General features: G+C 50.3%; 1 protein-coding gene across 2 annotated transcripts in view; it reads right to left on the bottom strand.

Moving 5' to 3' along the window:
* Positions 1-19,345, bottom strand: part of LOC140387806 (metabotropic glutamate receptor 3-like) — a 237,491-nt gene that overhangs the window by 53,852 nt on the left and 164,294 nt on the right. For both annotated transcript variants that reach the window (XM_072470944.1, XM_072470943.1), the window contains exons 3-4: positions 12,387-12,983; positions 9,041-9,899 (exon numbers count right to left, since the gene is read on the bottom strand). In XM_072470944.1, the coding sequence (XP_072327045.1) occupies positions 9,041-9,899; positions 12,387-12,860 (1,333 nt within the window). In that variant the 5' untranslated portion in view covers positions 12,861-12,983. The remainder of the gene's footprint in view (positions 1-9,040; positions 9,900-12,386; positions 12,984-19,345) is intronic.

Genomic DNA, 19,345 nt, shown 5'->3' with positions numbered 1-19,345 from the left:
TGTAAATGCATGATTAGAACAAATCTATGCAGCATATTTCTCTTTGAACGAACTCTGCACAAATAAAGCTAAATGATTTTCAGTTGCAAAATATAGCTTAAATTTATCTCTGTCTTAAATACCTGGCAGCTATTTTCTTTGAGGGCATGTTTCCCCAAGGTACGACATGTAGATTATTAGGAAGGTTGAAAAGAGTAACAAAGATAAGAAGCAACATCAAAGAGGTCATGGTTCGGTAACACCATGCCTGGGTGTTAAAAACCTGTGGACTGCAGCAGGAGAACTAAAATGCTGGGAGATAAAGAGACTGGCAATTGGACAGAGCTGGAAAGGAATGAGTGTGAAAAGCTGGTCAGATCAGCTTTGATTTCACAACTAGGAATATTCAGGAAGGGGGCAGAGTGGGCAAGATGATATACTCGAGATGAGAAAGTCCACATGGGACGGCATGATGGCACAGTGGTTAGCACTGTCGCTCCACAGCTCCAGGGTCCAAGGTTCGATTCCTGGCATGGGTCACTGTCTGTGCGGAGTCGGCACGTTCTCCCCGTGTCTGCATGGGTTTCCCCCGGGTCCTCCGGTTTCCTCCCACAGTCCAAAGATGTGCAGGTTAGGTGGATTGGCCATGATAAATTGCCCTCAGTGTCCAAAGGGTTTGGGTGGGGTTGCTGGGTTACGGGGTTGGGGTGGAGGTGTGGGATTAATGAGGTGCTCTTTCCAAGGGCTGGTGCAGATTCGATGGGCTGAATGGCCTCCTTCTGCACTGCAAATTCTATGTCTATATCTAAAAGAGAGAGTCAGTTCTGGTGATGTCAATAAAATAACGTAACTGAGGAAAAGATGTTGTTGCGTATAACAAAATAAATTTATTGTTAAATGGTGCGGTGCTGAAAAAAGGTTGTAGATTTAACAGGTAACAGCCATGGTGTTGATGGTGGTGCCAACAGTGTTTGGATGCATATCTTACACTGGATCTACGTGCAAGACATATCGTAAACAAGTAAGAAGCCTCACAACACCAGGTTAAAGTCCAACAGGTTTATTTGAAATCACAAGATTTCGGAGCGTAGCTCCTTCATCAGGTGAAGCTAGATGAAAGCTAGTGATTTCATGTAAACCTGTTGGACTTTAACCTGGTGTTGTGAGACTTCTTACCGTGTCCACCCCAGTCCAACACCGGCATCTCCACATCATACCGTAAACAAAGTTGACGGTATTGTTTGGGGCAGTTGAACAAGGATTTATCTACTAAATATAAAGTGGAATAAAGCTAAAAGCATTTGAAGATAAAATGTAGATTGCTTTCCAAGAGGATTGTATCTGAAAATCTGTTTAGAATTTAGCTCCATACTTGTTAATTAGGGTCCGCAATCATGACTGATATAAACTTTTAATGTGCCACACACAACAGAATGGCATTTCCCATAGAGACTGTGTTAGCCCCTTTAATTCTCACTGCTATTGCCATCAACTGGGTGCAAGATGATAAAAGACCACTTGAAATGTCGTGGGAAGATCGAGGGATATGTAGCTGGCCCGACAGATATTGACAACAGCTTTCAAAATGTATTCAGATTAGATTGTGTCAGACTACATTAGGCATTTAAATCCAGTAATTAAAAAGAAACATGTCCCTTGTAACATTCTGAACCCTTTGCAAAAATGGCAGCACAATCTTGTAATAAGCAATTCACTTGTTTTCTACTTGTCATTTGGAAAAATTCCAATCGTTTGTGTTTTGAATTTCATGGTTCTTTTGCTCCTCAATGGAAAGCGCTCAGCCAAGGCGGGATGCGGACACTCTCTCTCTCTCTCCGAGTTTGTGTGTTTAATGATCCCAGGCACCTTGCTCTCCAGTAGCTTATTTCAAGGTCGTATTTGTACTTCTAAGTCAAGGGCCATGACCCACAGTGCAGGAGGCCACCAAAGTTGAAATGGGGAGAGGCAAGGTTGAAATCAATCAAGAATTACTGATTAGCCGCCACCAAACTTGAATTGTAAATGAGTTGTGGACAGCGAGAGGGTTGGAGATTGAGAGAGTTAAGAAGCTGCATGATTCTACAGGGAGAATAAGCGAGACACTGTGACAAATTTCCATTTCAACTGTGTGAGGACTTGACAAGGTTGCAATCCTGACTCTCATAATTACCAATATCTTATGCTCTCATAAGTATGAAGATCTTATGTGACTGATAAAACTGTGAACCATGCATTCATTGAAATGTTAAAGCTTGCTTCTCTGAAAGCAACCCAACCAAATGGGTCTTCTATCAGCACTCGTTTGGTCTCGCAATATCTGATTCAGAATTACTTTAATTCTTTGACCGATGTTGACTATTTACAAACTACTGACATCATTTACATGGAAACCTTTTGGAAATACCTGATATAAATATCCAAAGGTGACACAGGTTTTTAGAGCTTAATCTATGCTACTATCACGTCTGAAATTATACTGCACTGCCTTTGCTGACACCACCTGAACTAATGATCAGAATGTTGGCTATTACTGGCAGTGCTGGAAGATGAATACAGAGAATAACAGGCTTGACACTTTAAACAGTGAAGATTCAGCAGATCTCTGATTGCGCGCATGGGCAATCAGGTTGTGGTGAGAATATGTCGAGACAGGGAGGCAGGACATACTGGAAAATGAACCCATTTAGGCTATCGTGGAATATGTTGCGACAGGCAGTCGCATAGCAGTAATGGCACAAACCTAAATTCAGGTCCTGTCCTCTTTACCAGGATTAGTCTGGGCCTTGAGGATATGCAGAAAGGTCGGGAAAATAACAAAACAAAGAGAACAATATCAGCAATGTTTCCTTTAAAAAAAAAGGTTTAAAAAAAAGTTCAACTGCTAATCTTGCCTGATCAATAAATGGTCACTTTTGTTGAAGTTTATATTTGAACCGTCCTGTTAGTGCAAGGTGTACACTAACCGCTCTAACACTGGGACTTCTGTCTTCATGACAGTTTATCACATTTATTACATGACAATTTGAGTAATTTGTTCAACAGCAAAATAAAAATGATGTTATTGCAAAAAAATGAAAGCTGACATGTCAATATTACAGCTTCAGTTAAGAGATATGCCATTAAACACTTAGCATGGGGGTTTGCTTCGACCTCTTATCTTCTTTTCACAGAAAGGCCTCATAATCCAGGTTAAAACCAGATAGCAACGGCATTGTATCACCATAGAAACCAGACATCCTGACATACAAAATATCATTATTTGGTAAACTGCAAAGAAAGTGGCCACTTGAGTATTATCAAAGATGGCAACAACAGATTGATGTAATCACCATTTTTATGTGCAATAGTGTTTTAGATTTTTATGCCAGACACAATTCTTTCCAACCTTTAAGATGCTCCTGATCCTGATCCAGATACTGTCACAAACTGTGTTTAATATAAAACCAGTGCTGTGGTCAATCTGTCTGCTACTATCATTAATACTATTGAACTGGATTTTTCTCAGATATAAAACTCACATCCAATGACAGTTTGCAAGTAAGAACCCAGAGTTGAGAGAATCACAAGATATTATAAAATTACATCACAGTATTTCTAGGGTGGCATGGTGACACAGTGGTTAGCACTGCTGCCTCACAGGGGCAAGGACCCGGGGTCGTCCCAGCCCTGGGTCACTGTCCGTGTGGAGTTTGCACATTCACCCCGTGACTGGGTGGGTCTAAGCCCCACAACTCAAAGATGTGCAGTGTAGGTGGATTGTCTACAATAAATTGCCCCTAAATTGGGTACTCTAAATTTAAAAAAAATAAAATCACAGTATTTCTCACTAATCTATCACATTGTTGGTTTATAATATCACCCCCGTCCTAAAGTCCATACAATTGGTCAGCTGGCTTCAGCAGCTGGTCAGTTGGTTGCCCCCCCTCATTGACAACTGTTCCCAGCTCACTGGCTGCATGCTAATGCGGCCTGAGCACCAGATAGTCCTCCTCTTGGTGACATCTGGCAGACACTTTATTTTTCAGCTTTCCAACTGTCATCAAAGAATTGTGTTTAAGCCTCATTGGGTTTAAGCCCATCACCTACTCTGCTGACAGAGGGAGCAATATTCTTGTCTCTCGTGATCAGCTGGAGAACTGACACATCAGAATTAGAAGTCTCCGGTAGCACAGTGGTTCGCACTGTTGCTTCACAGCACCAGGGACCCGGGTTCGGTTCCCGGCTTGGGTCACTGTCTGCGCGGAGTCTGCATGTTCTCCCCGTGTCTGCGTGGGTTTCCTCCGGGTGCTCCGGTTTCCTCCCACAAGTCCCGAAAGACGCGCTGTTAGTTGAATCGGACATTCTGAATTCTCCCTCTGTGTACCCGAACAGGCGCCGGAATGTGGCAACTGGGGGATTTTCACAGTAACTTCATTGCAGTGTTAATGTAAGCCTACTTGTGACACTAATAAAGATTATTATTATTATAAATCATTGAGGGTCAATGGAATGTCCTCTTGGTGCTCTGAGACACCACACTGTATATTTCAAAATCTGATTCAAAAAACCCTCCAGAAATGGTCAACGGATTGTCTTCCCGGGTTACCACAGGTATGAATATATTCCTGGTGCTGACATGTCTTTATCTATGTTGCGCATTGATGAGAAATTCTCATAAATGTAAGTGGAATACATTGCAGTGAATCCACCACGACACCAACCACTGACCACACTTCTCCAGAAAGGCTGCACAGAATCTTCCTTTGAGTTTCAAAACAGAAAGTTCTGGAAATACTCAGAAGATCTGGCAGCATCTGTGGCGAGAGAAGCAGTTTCGAGTCCGATGTGATTCTGTCCACAATGAATGCTCGACTGAAATGTTCCACTGACGCTGCGAAGCCTGCTCAGATTTCCAGAGCTTTCTGCTTTAACATCTTGGGCGGGATTCTCCGACCCCCCGCCGGGTCGGAGAATCGCTGGGGGGGGCGGCTCGAATCCTGCCCCGCCGCAGGCTGCTGTATTCTCCGGTGACGTTTTTCGGGTGGGGGCGGGATTGATGCCACGCCGGACGGGGGGCGTTGGCAGCGCCCCCCTCCCCCGGCATTTCACTGGGCCCTGATGGGCCGAGAGCCGTCCGTTTTTGGCCAGTCCCGCCTGCGTGAATCACTCAGTTCTCACGTACCGGCGGGACCTGGCTGGTAAGTCGGCTGGGGCGGTCCTCAGGGGGGCGTGGGAGGGTCCGACCCTGGGGATCCCCCATGGTGGCCCGGCCCACGATCGGGGCCCACCGACCTGCAGGCGGGCCTGTTCCGTGGGGGCACTTCTCCCTTCCGCGCCGGCCCCTGTACGGCTCCGCATGGCCGGCGCGGAAAAGAGAACCCCCCGCGCTTGCGGCAAAATACGCCGGCTGGTCTGTGCATGCGCGGAACCACGTTGGCAGTTCTGCGCATGCGCGAGATCATGCCGGCCCTTTGATACATGCGTGAACTCGCGCCGTTCCTTCGGCGCCGGCTGGAGCGGCGCCATCCCCTCTGGCGTCCACCTAGCCCCCGAAAGTGCGGAGAACTGTTGACGCCGGAGTGGTTGGCACCAGTTCTCCCGCCGGTGTGGGGACTTAATCCCCCAGAAGGGGGAATCCCGGCCCAGGTGTCCAGCATCTGTAAAATATTTTACTTTTATTTCATTTGTGTTTGCTGCTCAGCGAGCATCCTCTGTTTTATGTCAGTACCCAAGTGATCATCATTGAAATATTCTGAAGCCAGGGAATGATATTTCTTGAGCCTCTGCACATCTATATCAGGTTTCAGTTTCAAACCTTCACGCTCTGCATTCCTTTCTTTTCCATGCCACAGCATGATTCAATTCCTCAGTAAACTATTTGCATATTTGCGCCGCAATATCCAGCATTGTAAAATTTTAGACAAGTGAGATATAAAATATACTTACTGAGTGTCAACTGGAGTCAGAAATTGTGAATGTTAAGATGGTAGCTTACCGAAATATACCTTAAATCTGGACGATTAAGCTAGTTTTGCCTGTTAGCTAATAACTGAATATTCAAAAGTCTATGTGGAGACTTTTCAACATGTAATGACCAGAAATATTAACAATGATTATTAAAGTGATCTATTTCTGTGAAACATGAAACGGTGGTAGTTTGTGTGTCTTAAACAGAAAGGACATTTTATGTAATTTTTAATCATCATACTCGATTTGGGGGGTGGGGGTGGGTTTAGTTCAGTCGGTTAGACGGCTGGTTCGTGATGCAGCGAAAGGCCGGCAGCGCGGGTTCAATTCCAGCACTGGCTGGGGTTACCCGTCTTCTCAACCTTGCCCCTCGCCTGTGGTGACCCTCAGGTTAAATCACCACCAGCCAGCACTCAAAGGGGAAAGCAGCCTATGGTCCACTCGGACTGTGGAGACATTTACACTCTGATTGCATGATATTTAAATCCATATTTTGCTGTACATTTTGCAATGTATTCTTCATTGGGGTGACTTTTCTATGCTTGGTGTGCATCGCTGAAAGGCTCCTGTTCCAAGTGTTTACCAGTTTCTGGACAGCACAATTCCGAATCAAATACCAACTTCATCAATAGGAAGATAATTTCTTAAGAATTAAAAATGAGAGCAGTGTAAAATAAGCTGCTGATTCTCGATTCACCCAATTCATGGGCGTCATTCTCCGACCCCCCAGCGGGTCGGAGAATGGCCGTTGGCCGCCGTGAATCCCGCCCTCGCCGGTTGCCGAAGTCTCCGGTACCGGAGATTGGGCGGGGGCGGGAATCGGGCCGCGCCGGTTGGCGGGCGCCCCCCCCGCTCAATTCTCCGGCCCGGATGGGCCGAAGTCCCGCCGATAAATTGCCTGTCCCGCCGGCGTAAATTAAATCACCTACCTTACCAGCGAGACAAGGCGGCGTGGGCGGGCTCCGGGGTCCTGGGGAGGGGGCGGGGCGATCTGGCACCGGGGGGTGCCCCCACGGTGGCCTGGCCCGCGATCGGGGCCCACCGATCCGCGGGCGGGCCTGTGCCATGGGGGCACTCTTTCCCTCCCGCCTCCGCCACGGTCTCCACCATGGCGGAGGAGGAAGAGACTCCCTCCACTGCGCATGCGCGGGAGTGTCAGCGGCCGCTGACGCTCCCGCGCATGCGCCGCCCGGAGATGTCATTTCCGCGCCAACTGGCGGGGCACCAAACGCCGTTTCCGCCAGCTGGCGGGGCGGAAATCCCTCCGGCGTCGGCCTAGCCCCTCAATGTTGGGGCTCGGCCCCCAAAGCTGCGGAGCATTCCGCACCTTTGGGGCGGCGCGATGCCCGTCTGATTGGCGCCGTTTTGGGCGCCAGTCGGCGGACATCGTGCCGTTTCCGGAGAATTTCGCCCCATGTTCCTGGCAAAGATTAATTGCACCCCTTTTGTTCCTTCAGCTTCTTTTTTTATTTGTCTTTGGTGATTTTTATTTTGTGTGTGGGAATCCAAGTCGTACGTTTACCTTTTAAAAGTCTAGCTGCTTCGCCAATGACCATCTTTCTGTCACAAGCCCTGGGGCGAAATTCTCCCCCAACGGCGCGATGTCCGCTGACTGGCGCCAAAAACGGCGCCAATCAGACGGGCATCGCGCCGGCCCAAAGGTGCGGAATGCTCCGCACCTTTGGGGGCCGAGCCCCAACATTGAGGGGCTAGGCCGGCGCCGGAGGTATTTCCGCCCCGCCAGCTGGTGTGGAAATGGCGTTTGGTGCCCTGCCAGCTGGCGTGGAAATGCGGGGTATGTGCGGGAGCGTCAGCGGCCGCCGACAGTTTCCCGCGCATGCGCAGTGGGGAGAGTCTCTTCCGCCTCCGCCATGGTGGAGGCCGTGGCGGAGGCGGAAGGGAAAGAGTGCCCCCACGGCACAGGCCTTCCCACGGATCGGTGGGCCCCGATCGCGGGCCAGGCCACCGTGGGGGCACCCCCCGGGGTCAGATTGCCCCGCGCCCCCCCCCAGGACCCCAGAGCCCGCCCACGCCGCCTGGTCCCGCCGGTAAATACCAGCTTTGATTTACGCCGGCGGGACAGGCAATTTCTGGGCGGGACTTCGGCCCATTCGGGCCGGAGAATTGAGCGGGGGGTCCCGCCAACCGGTGCGGCCCGATTCCCGCCCCCGCCCAATCTCCGGTACCGGAGACTTCGGCGGGGGCGGGGGCGGGATTCACGGCGGCCAACGGCCATTCTCCGACCCGGCGGGGGGTCGGAGAATGACGCCCCAGAAGTGGGGGGTGGGATTCTCTCAGCCCACGCCGGTTTGGAGAATCACCAGGCCGGGCGCGATTCGCGTGACGCCGCCCCGACGCCGGAGCGGCCCCCCCCGGTGATGCTCCGCCTGGGATGGGCCGAGTGGCCGCCCAAAAAAGCCCAAGTCCCGCCGGCGGTGTTCACCGGCGGGACCTTGGCATCCATCCTGTCGGGGGCGGCCTGGTTGGGGGGGGGGCCCCCACTGTGACCTGGCCCGCGATCAGGGCCGACCGATCGGCGCTCCGGCCTCTCCTGGTGGGGGCCTCTTTTGCTCTGCGCCGGCCCCGGTAGCCCTACGCCATGTTGTGTCGGGGCCGGCGTGGAGAAGGAAGCTACCGCGCATTGGCGCCGGTCGCAGTGCGCATGCGCGCTGGTCGCAGCTTGTATGCGCAGATCTGAGGTGCCCATTTGACGGCGGTATCAGCAGCTGGAGTGGCGCGGGTCGCTCCAGTGCCGTTTCTACGACGGCGTCAACACTCTGCCGTCAGACGGGAGAATCCCGGCCGGGGTGTTCATGGTGGCTGCAGTGCTCAGTTTCATTCACAACTCCTCAAATAATGAAGTGGTTCACGCTGATAAGTGGCAAATAACATTCTTGCCACACAAGTGCCAAAATCCCACAAGAGATAATCTAACCATTTCTCTTTGACATTCAATGGCAATGTCTAAGACACTGGGAGCTCTTGCTCACTGCAGCCAGAGGCCTGAAACAATGTCCAGAGCAGTAAGAAAGTAAAAGAGTCCAAAATGTACAATAGTAACATACCCCGCTCTAATCATTTATGCCATTTGCAGTGACACAGATAAAGTTCTTACCACTGAAGTTAATTTTGATTAAGTATTCTTTGTATAACTTCTTCCCATCCAGTGGCATGATCGCATCACAGAGTCTGGTGGTATTAGGGCACAATATGCGTTGCATTCTGTGTAAGGCCTGTGCCATTGAGTAAACCGCATTGACAACAAACATTATTTTTGTCTCTTGCTCATAGTTGGAATTGTTGATAGAGAGCCGTCTGTCACACAACTTTTGACGCGATCGACTGCTTTGTAGCGCGCACTGGAATTTCTGTTGCCAGAACGCTTTAAACCATGGGTTGCGTTTGTTGGTGTGAGGGTGGAGGCTTTGAAAGTACTTGTCAAATTGCTTAATGGGGTAAGAGGCAAGCTCGAGGGTTATTGCACCATTGGCAACCTGCTCATTCCCCTTCACAACAATTTCCTGGGCTCCCCATCCATCACTGGCGATCCAGGTGAAACCAGAAACGTTTAATCGGCTGGCGGCAGCGAGAAGCTCTCTGGCATCGTCGCCTCGTGTGAATAGCACAACAATTTTTGCATTGGCTTTGTGCAGCAACTCCTGTATAACGCCATCATAGGACTTCTTTGTGGTGGAACGGCCGACTTTCTCCGAAGTAGCAATGCAAATATTTCGAAGCCGTGCCTCATGCTCAAAGGCTTCAATTCCAGTTTCTCCATAATCACCTTCGGAAGCAATTGTTGACACATAAGTCCAATTGAAGAACTGCAAAATCTCGGCCATCGCCTTAGCCTGATAGAAGTCAGGAGGTACTGTTCTTGCAAAGTAATCATAGCGGCTTTTATCGCTGAGCTTCGCACTGGTTGAAGCGTAGCTGATCTGGGGAATCTGGAAGAGTCTGAGCAAATTTGCTACCTGCAGATAATGTTAAATACATATTAAATGCGCATCAATGATGAGATGATTATTTTAATGATGTTCAATAACCAAACACAGTCCGCATTTAGACAGAATCCTTTCTCCAAAGTGCTTCATAAAGACCAGAGGGATAAATGTCAAGTCAAAGGAGGATACATTAGGAGTGGGGACAAACTGCTTAGTCAATGAGTTGGTTTGAAAGCCGTGGTGGACAGTGTGAGCTGCTGCTCTCCAGCAGCATTAACTAAAGGCTCCAACCAAACCATTTTGGTGGTTGGGTCTCGTTAGAATCTGGCTGAGTGTTGGGGTCACCAAATTGACACTCTTGAGAAACTTTGGCTGAGGGGGAGATTAGTAAATTGGTAATTTCCTACACTGAGCTGATTAATATCACAGATCGAGAGGATGGGGTGGGAGGAGATGATGGGATGTGTGGTGGGTAATATTGGTGACAAGTATTGCTGATCTTCCAGACTGGCTGAATGAAAGTAAATGTTTTCTGGATGTTCCTGGAGCAGCTTGTGAGAATCCACTTACAGTTTCCCCATGACACATCTTCTGGCCCCTAAATATTTTGCAAAGCTTCAACAATGGATGAAGGATTAAAACATTTAAATGAGGTTAGTGCTGGAGCACTGACTGCCTATTTCAAAACCCATCCACCAATAACGCCAATGTCTTCAGGCTTCACCTCCAGCCGGCATCCTTAGATGTGGCATACAGGTGGTCGGTGCTTGTGGGTCTTGTACAACCTCAACGGCAGGATCTCATTCTTTCTCCTCTTCATCCCTGATGCAAAGTTAGGGTGAGAATTCCCAAGAAACTTTATTCCCTGCTGGTGGCCTCAGGTCCCAGAGCCCCCAGAAGATGCCCGCCAGGGGCATCGAAGGCCACGGGACGAGGTAAGCACCTTAGAGTGGATCATGGGGAAACACCGAGACGTGGTGGTAGAGCTAGGAGGGCCAAGCATGTCAAGGATCACTGAGGGAGGGAGTGGGGGGGGGGGGGGGGGGGGGGAGTTGGGGGGAGTGGCACCACCGCGAGTGGGGTTTGTACAACACATTAAACACTTTTTCACAAAGCCATTATGATGCTTCTGTCACTGTCTTCTACAATGCGGGGCTGACCCCCGGACACTTTGTCCATCTCCCCAGCACCCCCCCCCCCCCCCCACCCCCCATGCCCTCCCCCATGGCGGCCCACCCCACCAAGCACTGGGGTGGCAAGCCTTGTGCCCCCAGGCTCTTTTCCTGTGACCAAAGATGGCTACTCACCTCCTCGGCTCCGCACAGTAACCCTTCCGCCAGGTTCATGTTTTTCAAAAAGTGCATTAATCAGTGCTAGCGTAACCACTTGCTGGGGAGGCAGCTGAATGATGGGAGGCCGTTGGATATGGGGTGGCTCTCGTTAATGTTATGGAAATGGGGCTTAAGTGGTGATAATTGGTTTCTCGCCACGCTATGGCGAGATCCCGATTTTGCCTATGGGAGCGGGCTGGTTGCATCGCAAACTGTTTTGAGGGACATCTGGGGACACCTGGGGGCACCTGGGGGACACCTGGGGGCACCTGGGGACACCTGGGGGGCACCTGGGGACACTTGGGGGCACGTGGGGACACCCTGGGGCACCTGGGTGCACCTGGCGCGCTTCTCATTTTTGGCCTCTCCCGCTACTCACCGGCCCCGTTACTCTTGAGCGAGAGCGTAACGAGGCCAGTGAATCGCATCCTAAGTGTCATTTTGGCATGAATCGCGGGTGATTTCCATTGGGTTTATGGGAGTGATCCAAATCACAATTCATCTCCTCAAAGGAAGATTCTCACTGGAAAATCCCACACTTCTTTCTGGAGTGAGAAACTAAAGACACCAGCAAGACCAGTTCCTTGGAGATTGGGTCACCCTTTTTACAGGATACCCAGATCTCATGGTCAAGTTGAAAGCCTCCCACACAAGACATCACAACCCCCGCAGATAAGTGGCAACCCTCGACCTGGAGGGGCAATCTCTTCCCCATCACTAAATATCCTTCCACACCACCCAGGCATGAAGGTGACCCGACTTAACCACCATCCATCCTTGTTGACATTGAGAGATCGCGCCCCCTCCCTGAAGTGAGTATATCCTGCTGTGGGGTCGCTGAGGACTCCCCAACTGTAAGGACAGTGGAGGATCTCAAACTTTCTCTCGGAGTAATATGACTCCAGGAATAATATGGGCGGCACGGTTAGCACTGCTGCCTCTCAGCGCCAGGGACCCGGGTTCGATTCAGACCTCAGGTGACTATCTGTGTGGAGTTTGCATGTTCTCCCCGTGTCTGCGTGGGTTTCCTCTCATAGTCCAACGATGTGCAGATATTTGACAAAATTACCGTTCAGTTATCACTGGGATTGAAACCTGGGGTCATTGTACAGAAGAACATTTGAACAATTAAACAATTCAACAATTTTGTTTAATTTAAGCTTGACTGAAATAATATGAACCGTACCTGTATAGAAACACTACTGTATGAGCCACCTACCACGCCTGCAATCACTAAGGGATTGTTGTCCTGAATTGCATACGATCCATCAGGGCAGATATATTCTGTTTCATCTACTTTTGTCAAAGATGCTCTTACAAATTCCAGAGATTGTTCCAAAGCGTAAGTATCTCGTGAACACGTGTCCAATATATGAACTCCAAGCTTTACCCCAGGAAGCAAATAAGTGTCTCGATTTATCTCATCGATCGCAAACAGCATCGCTTCCAACCGTTGGATACCTCGGTCTTCATTCACCCTGCCGCAGTCTTCTGTTGCCGAGCCTTTCTCATGTACAGGAAACAACCCGCCCAAGACCAAATCTCCTTCGATTTTAATCTCCTTCTTGCCAAAATTACTTTCACCAGAAGAGAAGAAGAGAAATCCTTTGGAAATTAGAATTAGGGCAACCGTTTGGAGCTTCGAAAACATCTTCAGCATTTTCTTTAACTGGAGGGAAGGTTAGAGAACGGCTATATTTCATTTTCTATCCATTGCAATGTCAAAGCAGTTATTCTCCTTGTGAGCATTTGTGAGTGTTGTAAGGCATTTCGCATCTGATGCCTGGAAGAAGAGAAAAAATGAAAAAGGGTTTAAGTTTTGTTTTTAAAATTTGCTCCAATTTTTCTGTGGAAACAGGTAACCCATGTAGACATCCTGGAAATGCCAATCGCCACCCATACTTTACAAATCTTCTATCTTTAAATAACTGTTTATTTTTTTATTACATTGAGTGTCCTCTCTTGCAGGATGATCAAAACATCCTTCTGTAGCCCTTAAGTAGCTGATAATACTATTCCGATCCATCCCCTGGAGTTGGGATTTAAGCCAGACTTGCCTATAGTGAAGCTGGAATGCCTTTCTGCTGTGTGGTGTTCTAGCTACAAGTTTGCCCAGGCTGTATGGACTTTACCTATCCTCATTATCGACAAAAGTCAACCAAAACTTTAAGTGTTGATATATGGACAGAGTATTTTGAAGAGCTTTGAGAGAGATGATGGGTTGCGATGTCGTCGGGCTCGTAATCCTGTGGCAATGTCCTCATGGCATGGATTCAAAACCCACCACGGCAGCTGATAGAACTTAAATTCAATGAATAACCTGGAATTGAAAGATTGCTCTCAGTCATGGTGAAACTATCTGTGGTAGTCACCACTGATGTATATATTGTATATATAGGATGTTGATATAGGTGCTTTACGGTAAGGCTCCTGTACTAGAGGTACGGGGGTAGATCCCTGCCTGCTGGCTCCGCCCAGTAGGCGGAGACTAAATATGTGTAAACCGCACTTCTACCGGCCAGACCGTGCACGCCTGGTGAAGGCTTTTCAGAAGATGGACCTCCGCATCAAGCCGGATCGCCTGTAGCTGCATCCGCAAACAGACAACACCAACAAGGACTTTGAACATTGGCTAGCCTGTTTTGAAGCGTACATCGGGTCTGCGGCTGACAAAATTCCAGAAGCACAGAAGCTCCAGATCCTTTACACGCGGCGGAGCTCCAACGTCTTTCCACTTGACCAGGATGCGCCGACCTACACTGAGGCCATGGCGCTACTGAAGGAAAACTACGCTCAGCGGACTAACACACTTGACGCCAGGCACCTCCTCGCCAATCACACGCCTGTGCCGCGCGGCAGCCAACCAACCGGGGGGCCCAAATGCTACTTCTGAGGGCAGTCAGAACACCCCCGACAGTGCTGCCTGGCACGGAGCGCCCTCTGCAAGGCCTGTGGCAAGAAGGGACATTTCGCTGCAGTGTGCCAGGCCCGCTCAATTGCCGCTATTGTCCCGGCACCCCCCATGTGCAGCCAGTGGGCGCTGCCATCTTCCACTCCTAGGACCACGTGCAGCCAGTGGCCGCCGCCATCTTGCTCGACTCGCAACATGTGCGGCCCGTGGGTGCCGCCATATTACCCGACTCAGGACCCATGCCCGTCGTGCACCTCATCCAGCCGCTCATCGCCTGCAAGCGCCAACGACCAGCCGCGTCTCGCCTCCGTCACGATTGACCAATCTTGACCACACAACTTCGCGACTGCTTCAACTAAAGTGAAGGTCAACGGGCAAGAGATTTCCTGCCTGCTGGAATCCGGGAGCACTGCGAGTTTCATTCACCCCAATACGGTAAGGTGCTGCTCCCTCGCGGTACACCCTGCTAACCAGAGAATCTCCCTGGCCTCTGGGTCCCACTCGGGATCCGGGGGTACTGCGTCGCCACTCTCACTGTCCAGGGCGTGGTGTTCAGCGGCTTCCGCCTCTACGTCCTCCCCAACCTCTGCGCTGCCTTGCTACTCGGCCTGGACTTCCAGTGCAACCTCCAGAGCTTAACTCTGAAATTTGGGGGGCCCCTACCACCCCTTACCACCCTTACTGTGTGCGGCTTTGCGACCCTTAAGGTCGACCCACCTTCCCTTTTTGCAAACCTAACCCCGGATTGCAAACCCGTCGCCACCAGGAGCAGACGGTACAGCACCCAGGACAGGACCTTCATCAGGTCTGAAGTCCAGCGGCTGCTTCGGGAAGGCATCATCGAGGCCAGCAACAGCCCCTATATAGCCCAAGTGGTATTGGTCAAAACTGGGGAGAAAAACAGGATGGTCGTTGACTACAGTCAGACCATCAATCGGTACACGCAGCTCGACGTGTACCCCCTCCCACGCATATCTGATATGGTCAATCAGATTGCACAGTACCGGGTCTTCTCGACAGTAGACCTGAAATCTGCCTACCACCTGCTCCCCATTCGCAAGGTGGACCGGCCATACACTGCCTTTGAGGCAGACGGCCGCCTTTACCACTTTCTTAGGGTTCCCTTCGGCGTCACCAATGGGGTCTCAGTCTTCCAACGGGAGATGGACTGAATGGTTGACCGGTACGGGTTGCAGGCCACTTTCCCGTACCTGGACAATGTCACCATCTGCGGCCATGATCAGCAGGCCCATGATGCCAACCTTGCCAAATTTCTTCACACCGCCACTCTCCTCAACCCAACTTACAACAAGGAGAAGTGCGTGTTCAGCACGAACCGCTTAGCCATCCTCAGCTATGTGGTCCAGAACGGAGTTCTGGGGCCCGACCCCGATCGCATGCACCACCTCATGGAACTCCCCCTCCCTCACTGCCCCAAAGCCCTCAAACGTTGCCTGGGGTTGTTTTCGTATTACGCCCTGTGGGTCCCAAACTATGCGGAGAAGGCCCGCCCACTCATTCAATCCACTGTTTTTCCTCTGACGGCCGAGGCTCACCAGGCCTTTAACCGTATCAAGGCCGACATCGCCAAGGCCGAGACGCTCCCCTTCCAAGTCGAGAGCGATGCATCAGATGTCACCCTGGCCGTCACCCTCAACCAGGCAGGCAGGCCCGTGGCATTCTTTTCCCGCACCCTTCATGCCTCTGAAATTCGGCACTCCTCTCGAAAAAGAGGCCCAAGCCATCGTTGAAGCTGTGTGGCATTGGAGGCATTACCTGGTCGGCAGGAGATTCACTCTCCTCACTGACCAACGGTCAGTTGCCTTCATGTTTAATAACACACAGCAGAGCAAGATCAAAAACGATAAAATCTTGAGGTGAAGGATCGAGCTCTCCACCTACAATTACAAGATTTTGTATCGCCCCGGTAAGCTCAACGAGCCCCCCGATGCCCTCTCCTGAGGTACATGTTCCAGCGCAACACTAGACCGACTCCGGACCCTGCACGACAACCTCTGTCACCCAGGGGTCACACGCCTTTACCATTTCATCAAGGCCTGCAACCTGCCCTACGACATCGAGGAGGTCAGGGCGATCACCAGAGACTGCCAAGTCTGCGCGGATTGTAAACTGCCCCTTTGAACACCTCAGCGTGGACTTCAAAGAGCCCCTCCCCTCCACCGACCGCAACACGTACATTCTCAGTGTGGTCGATGAATATTCCCGATTCCCCTTCGCCATCCCATGCCCCGATATGACGTCTGCCACCGTCATCAAAGCCCTCAACACCATCTTCGCTCTGTTCAGTTTCCCCGCTTACGTCCACAGCGACCGGGGATCCTCATTTATGAGCGAGGAGCAGCTCCAGTACCTGCTCAACAGGAGCATTGCCTCGAGCAGGACGACCAGCTACAACCCCAGGGGAAACGGGCAGGTGGAGAGGGAGAATGGGACGGTCTGGAGGGCCGTCCAGCTGCCCTACGGTCCAGAAATCTCCCAGCCTCCCGTTGGCAGGAGGTCCTCCCCGACGTACTTCACTCCATTTGGTCGCTCCTGTGCACCGCTCCTAATGAAACCCCCCATGAACGTCTCTTTGCCTTCCCCAGAACGTCCACCTCCGGGGTTTCGCTCCTGACATGGTTGGCAGCTTCAGGACCCGTTCTCCTCCGTAGACACGTCTGACTCCACAAGGCGGACCCGTTGGTTGAGAGGGTACAGCTACTTCACGCTAACCCGCAGTACACCTACGTAGTGTACACTGACGGCCACCAAGACACAGTCTCCCTCAACCTGGCTCCAGCTGGTTCCACCTCCCCCCCCCTTCTGACCCGACGCCACCCCCGCCCCCCCCCACCCACCCCCGCCCCCCCCCCCCCCGGGTGCACCCCACCGCAGCCCCCGCTCCGGGACAATCCGTCCTCCCCTTGCTCACACTCAGGGATGAAGAGGATTTCGACATGCTCCCGGAGTCACCGAAGACCAAGCCGCCTCCGGAGTCGCCACCAGCACTGCGGCGCTCTCAACGACAGATCAAGGCACCGGACCGCCTGAATTTGTAATATTATCTGTACTTTTAAAACACAACTTTCTGTATATAGTTCTCCACCACCCCCGCCGGACTCATTTTTTTAACAGGGGGTGAATGTGGTAGTCACCACTGATGTATATATTGTATATATAGGATGTTGATATAGGTGCTTTACGGTAAGGCCCCTGTACTACAGGTACGGGGGTAGATCCCTGCCTGCTGGCTCCGCCCAGTAGGCGGAGTATAAATATGTGTGCTCCCAGTACAGCAGCCATTTCGCCAGCTGCTGCAGGAGGCCACACATCTCAGTGTAATAAAGCCTCGATTACATCCTACTCTCGTCTTTGTGAAATTGATCGTGCATCACTATTATTGATTATTGTTAAAAACCCACCTACTTTATTACTGTCCTTACAGGTGCGGCCTACATCTGACTTCGGAACCACAGTAATGTGGTTGACTCTTAACTGTCCTCTGAAATGGTGCCGCACATCACTCAGTTCAAGGGCAACTAGGGATGGGCAACAAATGCTTGCCTCGGCAGCGATGCCCACATCCTGTGAAGGAATAACTAACAAAATAGACATATCAGCTACCGGGGACACTCCTCATGTGGATCAATAGAAGCCCTCATATGATCCACCGTTTTGTCAATCACTGTTACAGAGTAATCATTATAAAAATATATGATGTGTCAAAATGTTAATGGAGTGCAGTACTTGTACTGAATGGCGAAGACGACAACTGTGTATTAAAGAATATTGTTAACCTTTGATGCTTACTCTAAAATTACTCCTACAAAGTAATTGAAAGGTGCAGCATTCAATTAGAAATTTATGGAGCAGATAATGCAATTGCTACAGCTGCTCACATGATAATGATGATGATGCAAGACCAGCTCATTCTAATATTTTTGCGGCCTTTTCAATGATTGGCACATGATACATTGGCATTCAGTAGAGTCGGAATGTTGAATATCGCAACTTGTGAATGGTTTCTGGCTTCTCTTCAAAAAACTGTCATTTTCTCCTTTTAAATAGTATGGGACACAAAGACCCTTTGCAGACACTGAATGGTGCAATTTAACTCGCAGGAAGGCCAATAGCAAAAGGTGGGTCTATGACCAGGAAAGGGTCAGTCAGGAATAACATACTCATTTTCAATAAGCGCCTGTTAGAAATGGCCACTTGGATATCTGACCTGATGCTCAAGTCAGACTGTGAGGAGGTCCCAAGATTGCATGAAATGTGGGGACTTGGTAAATCTTGCACACAGTTGGAATTTGCAGACGACACAGAGGTTGGTGGAATTGCGGATAGCGATGAGGACTGTCAGAAGATACAACAGGATTTAGATTGTTTGGAGACTTGGGCGGAGAGATGGCAGATGGGGTTTAATCCGGACAAATATGAGGTAATGCATTTTGGAAGGTCTAATGCAGGTAGGGAATATACAGTGAATGGTAGAACCCTCAAGAGTATTGAAAGTCAGAGAGATCTAGGTGTACAGGTCAACAGGTCACTGAAAGGGGCAACACAGGTGGAGAAGATAGTCCAGAAGGCATACGGCATGGCCTTCATTAGCCGGGGCATTGAGTATAAGAATTGGCAAGTCATGTTGCAGCTGTACAGAACCTTAGTTAGGCCACACTTGGAGTATAGTGTTCAATTCTGGTCGCCACACTACCAGAAGGATGTGGAGGCTTTAGAGAGGGTGCAGAAGAGATTTACCAGAATGTTGCCTGGTATGGAGGGCATTAGCTATGAGGAGCGATTGAATAAACTCGGTTTGTTCTCACTGGAATGATGGAGGTTGAGGGGCGACCTGATAGAGGTCTACAAAATTATGAGGGGCATAGACAGAGTGGATAGTCAGAGGCTTTTCCCCAGGGTAGAGGGGTCAATTACTAGGGGGCATAGGTTTAAGGTGCGAGGGGCAAGGTTTAGAGTAGATGTACGATGCAAGTTTTTTACACAGAGGGTAGTGGGTGCCTGGAACTCGATGCCAGATGGTGGAAGCAGGGATGATAGTGACATTTAAGGGGCATCTTGACAAATACATGAATAGGATGGGAATAGAGGGATACGGACCCCGGAAGTGTAGAAGATTGTAGTTTAGACGGGCAGCATGGTCGGCACGGGCTTGGAGGGCCGAAGGGCCTGTTCCTGTGCTGTACTTTTCTTTGTTCCTTGTTCTTTGAACTAGG

Source organism: Scyliorhinus torazame, chromosome 13, assembly GCF_047496885.1.
Source record: "Scyliorhinus torazame isolate Kashiwa2021f chromosome 13, sScyTor2.1, whole genome shotgun sequence".
Lineage (NCBI taxonomy): Eukaryota > Metazoa > Chordata > Chondrichthyes > Carcharhiniformes > Scyliorhinidae > Scyliorhinus > Scyliorhinus torazame.
The sequence above is the reverse complement of the archived record's forward strand: the minus strand, read 5'-3'. Positions and strand labels throughout refer to the sequence as shown.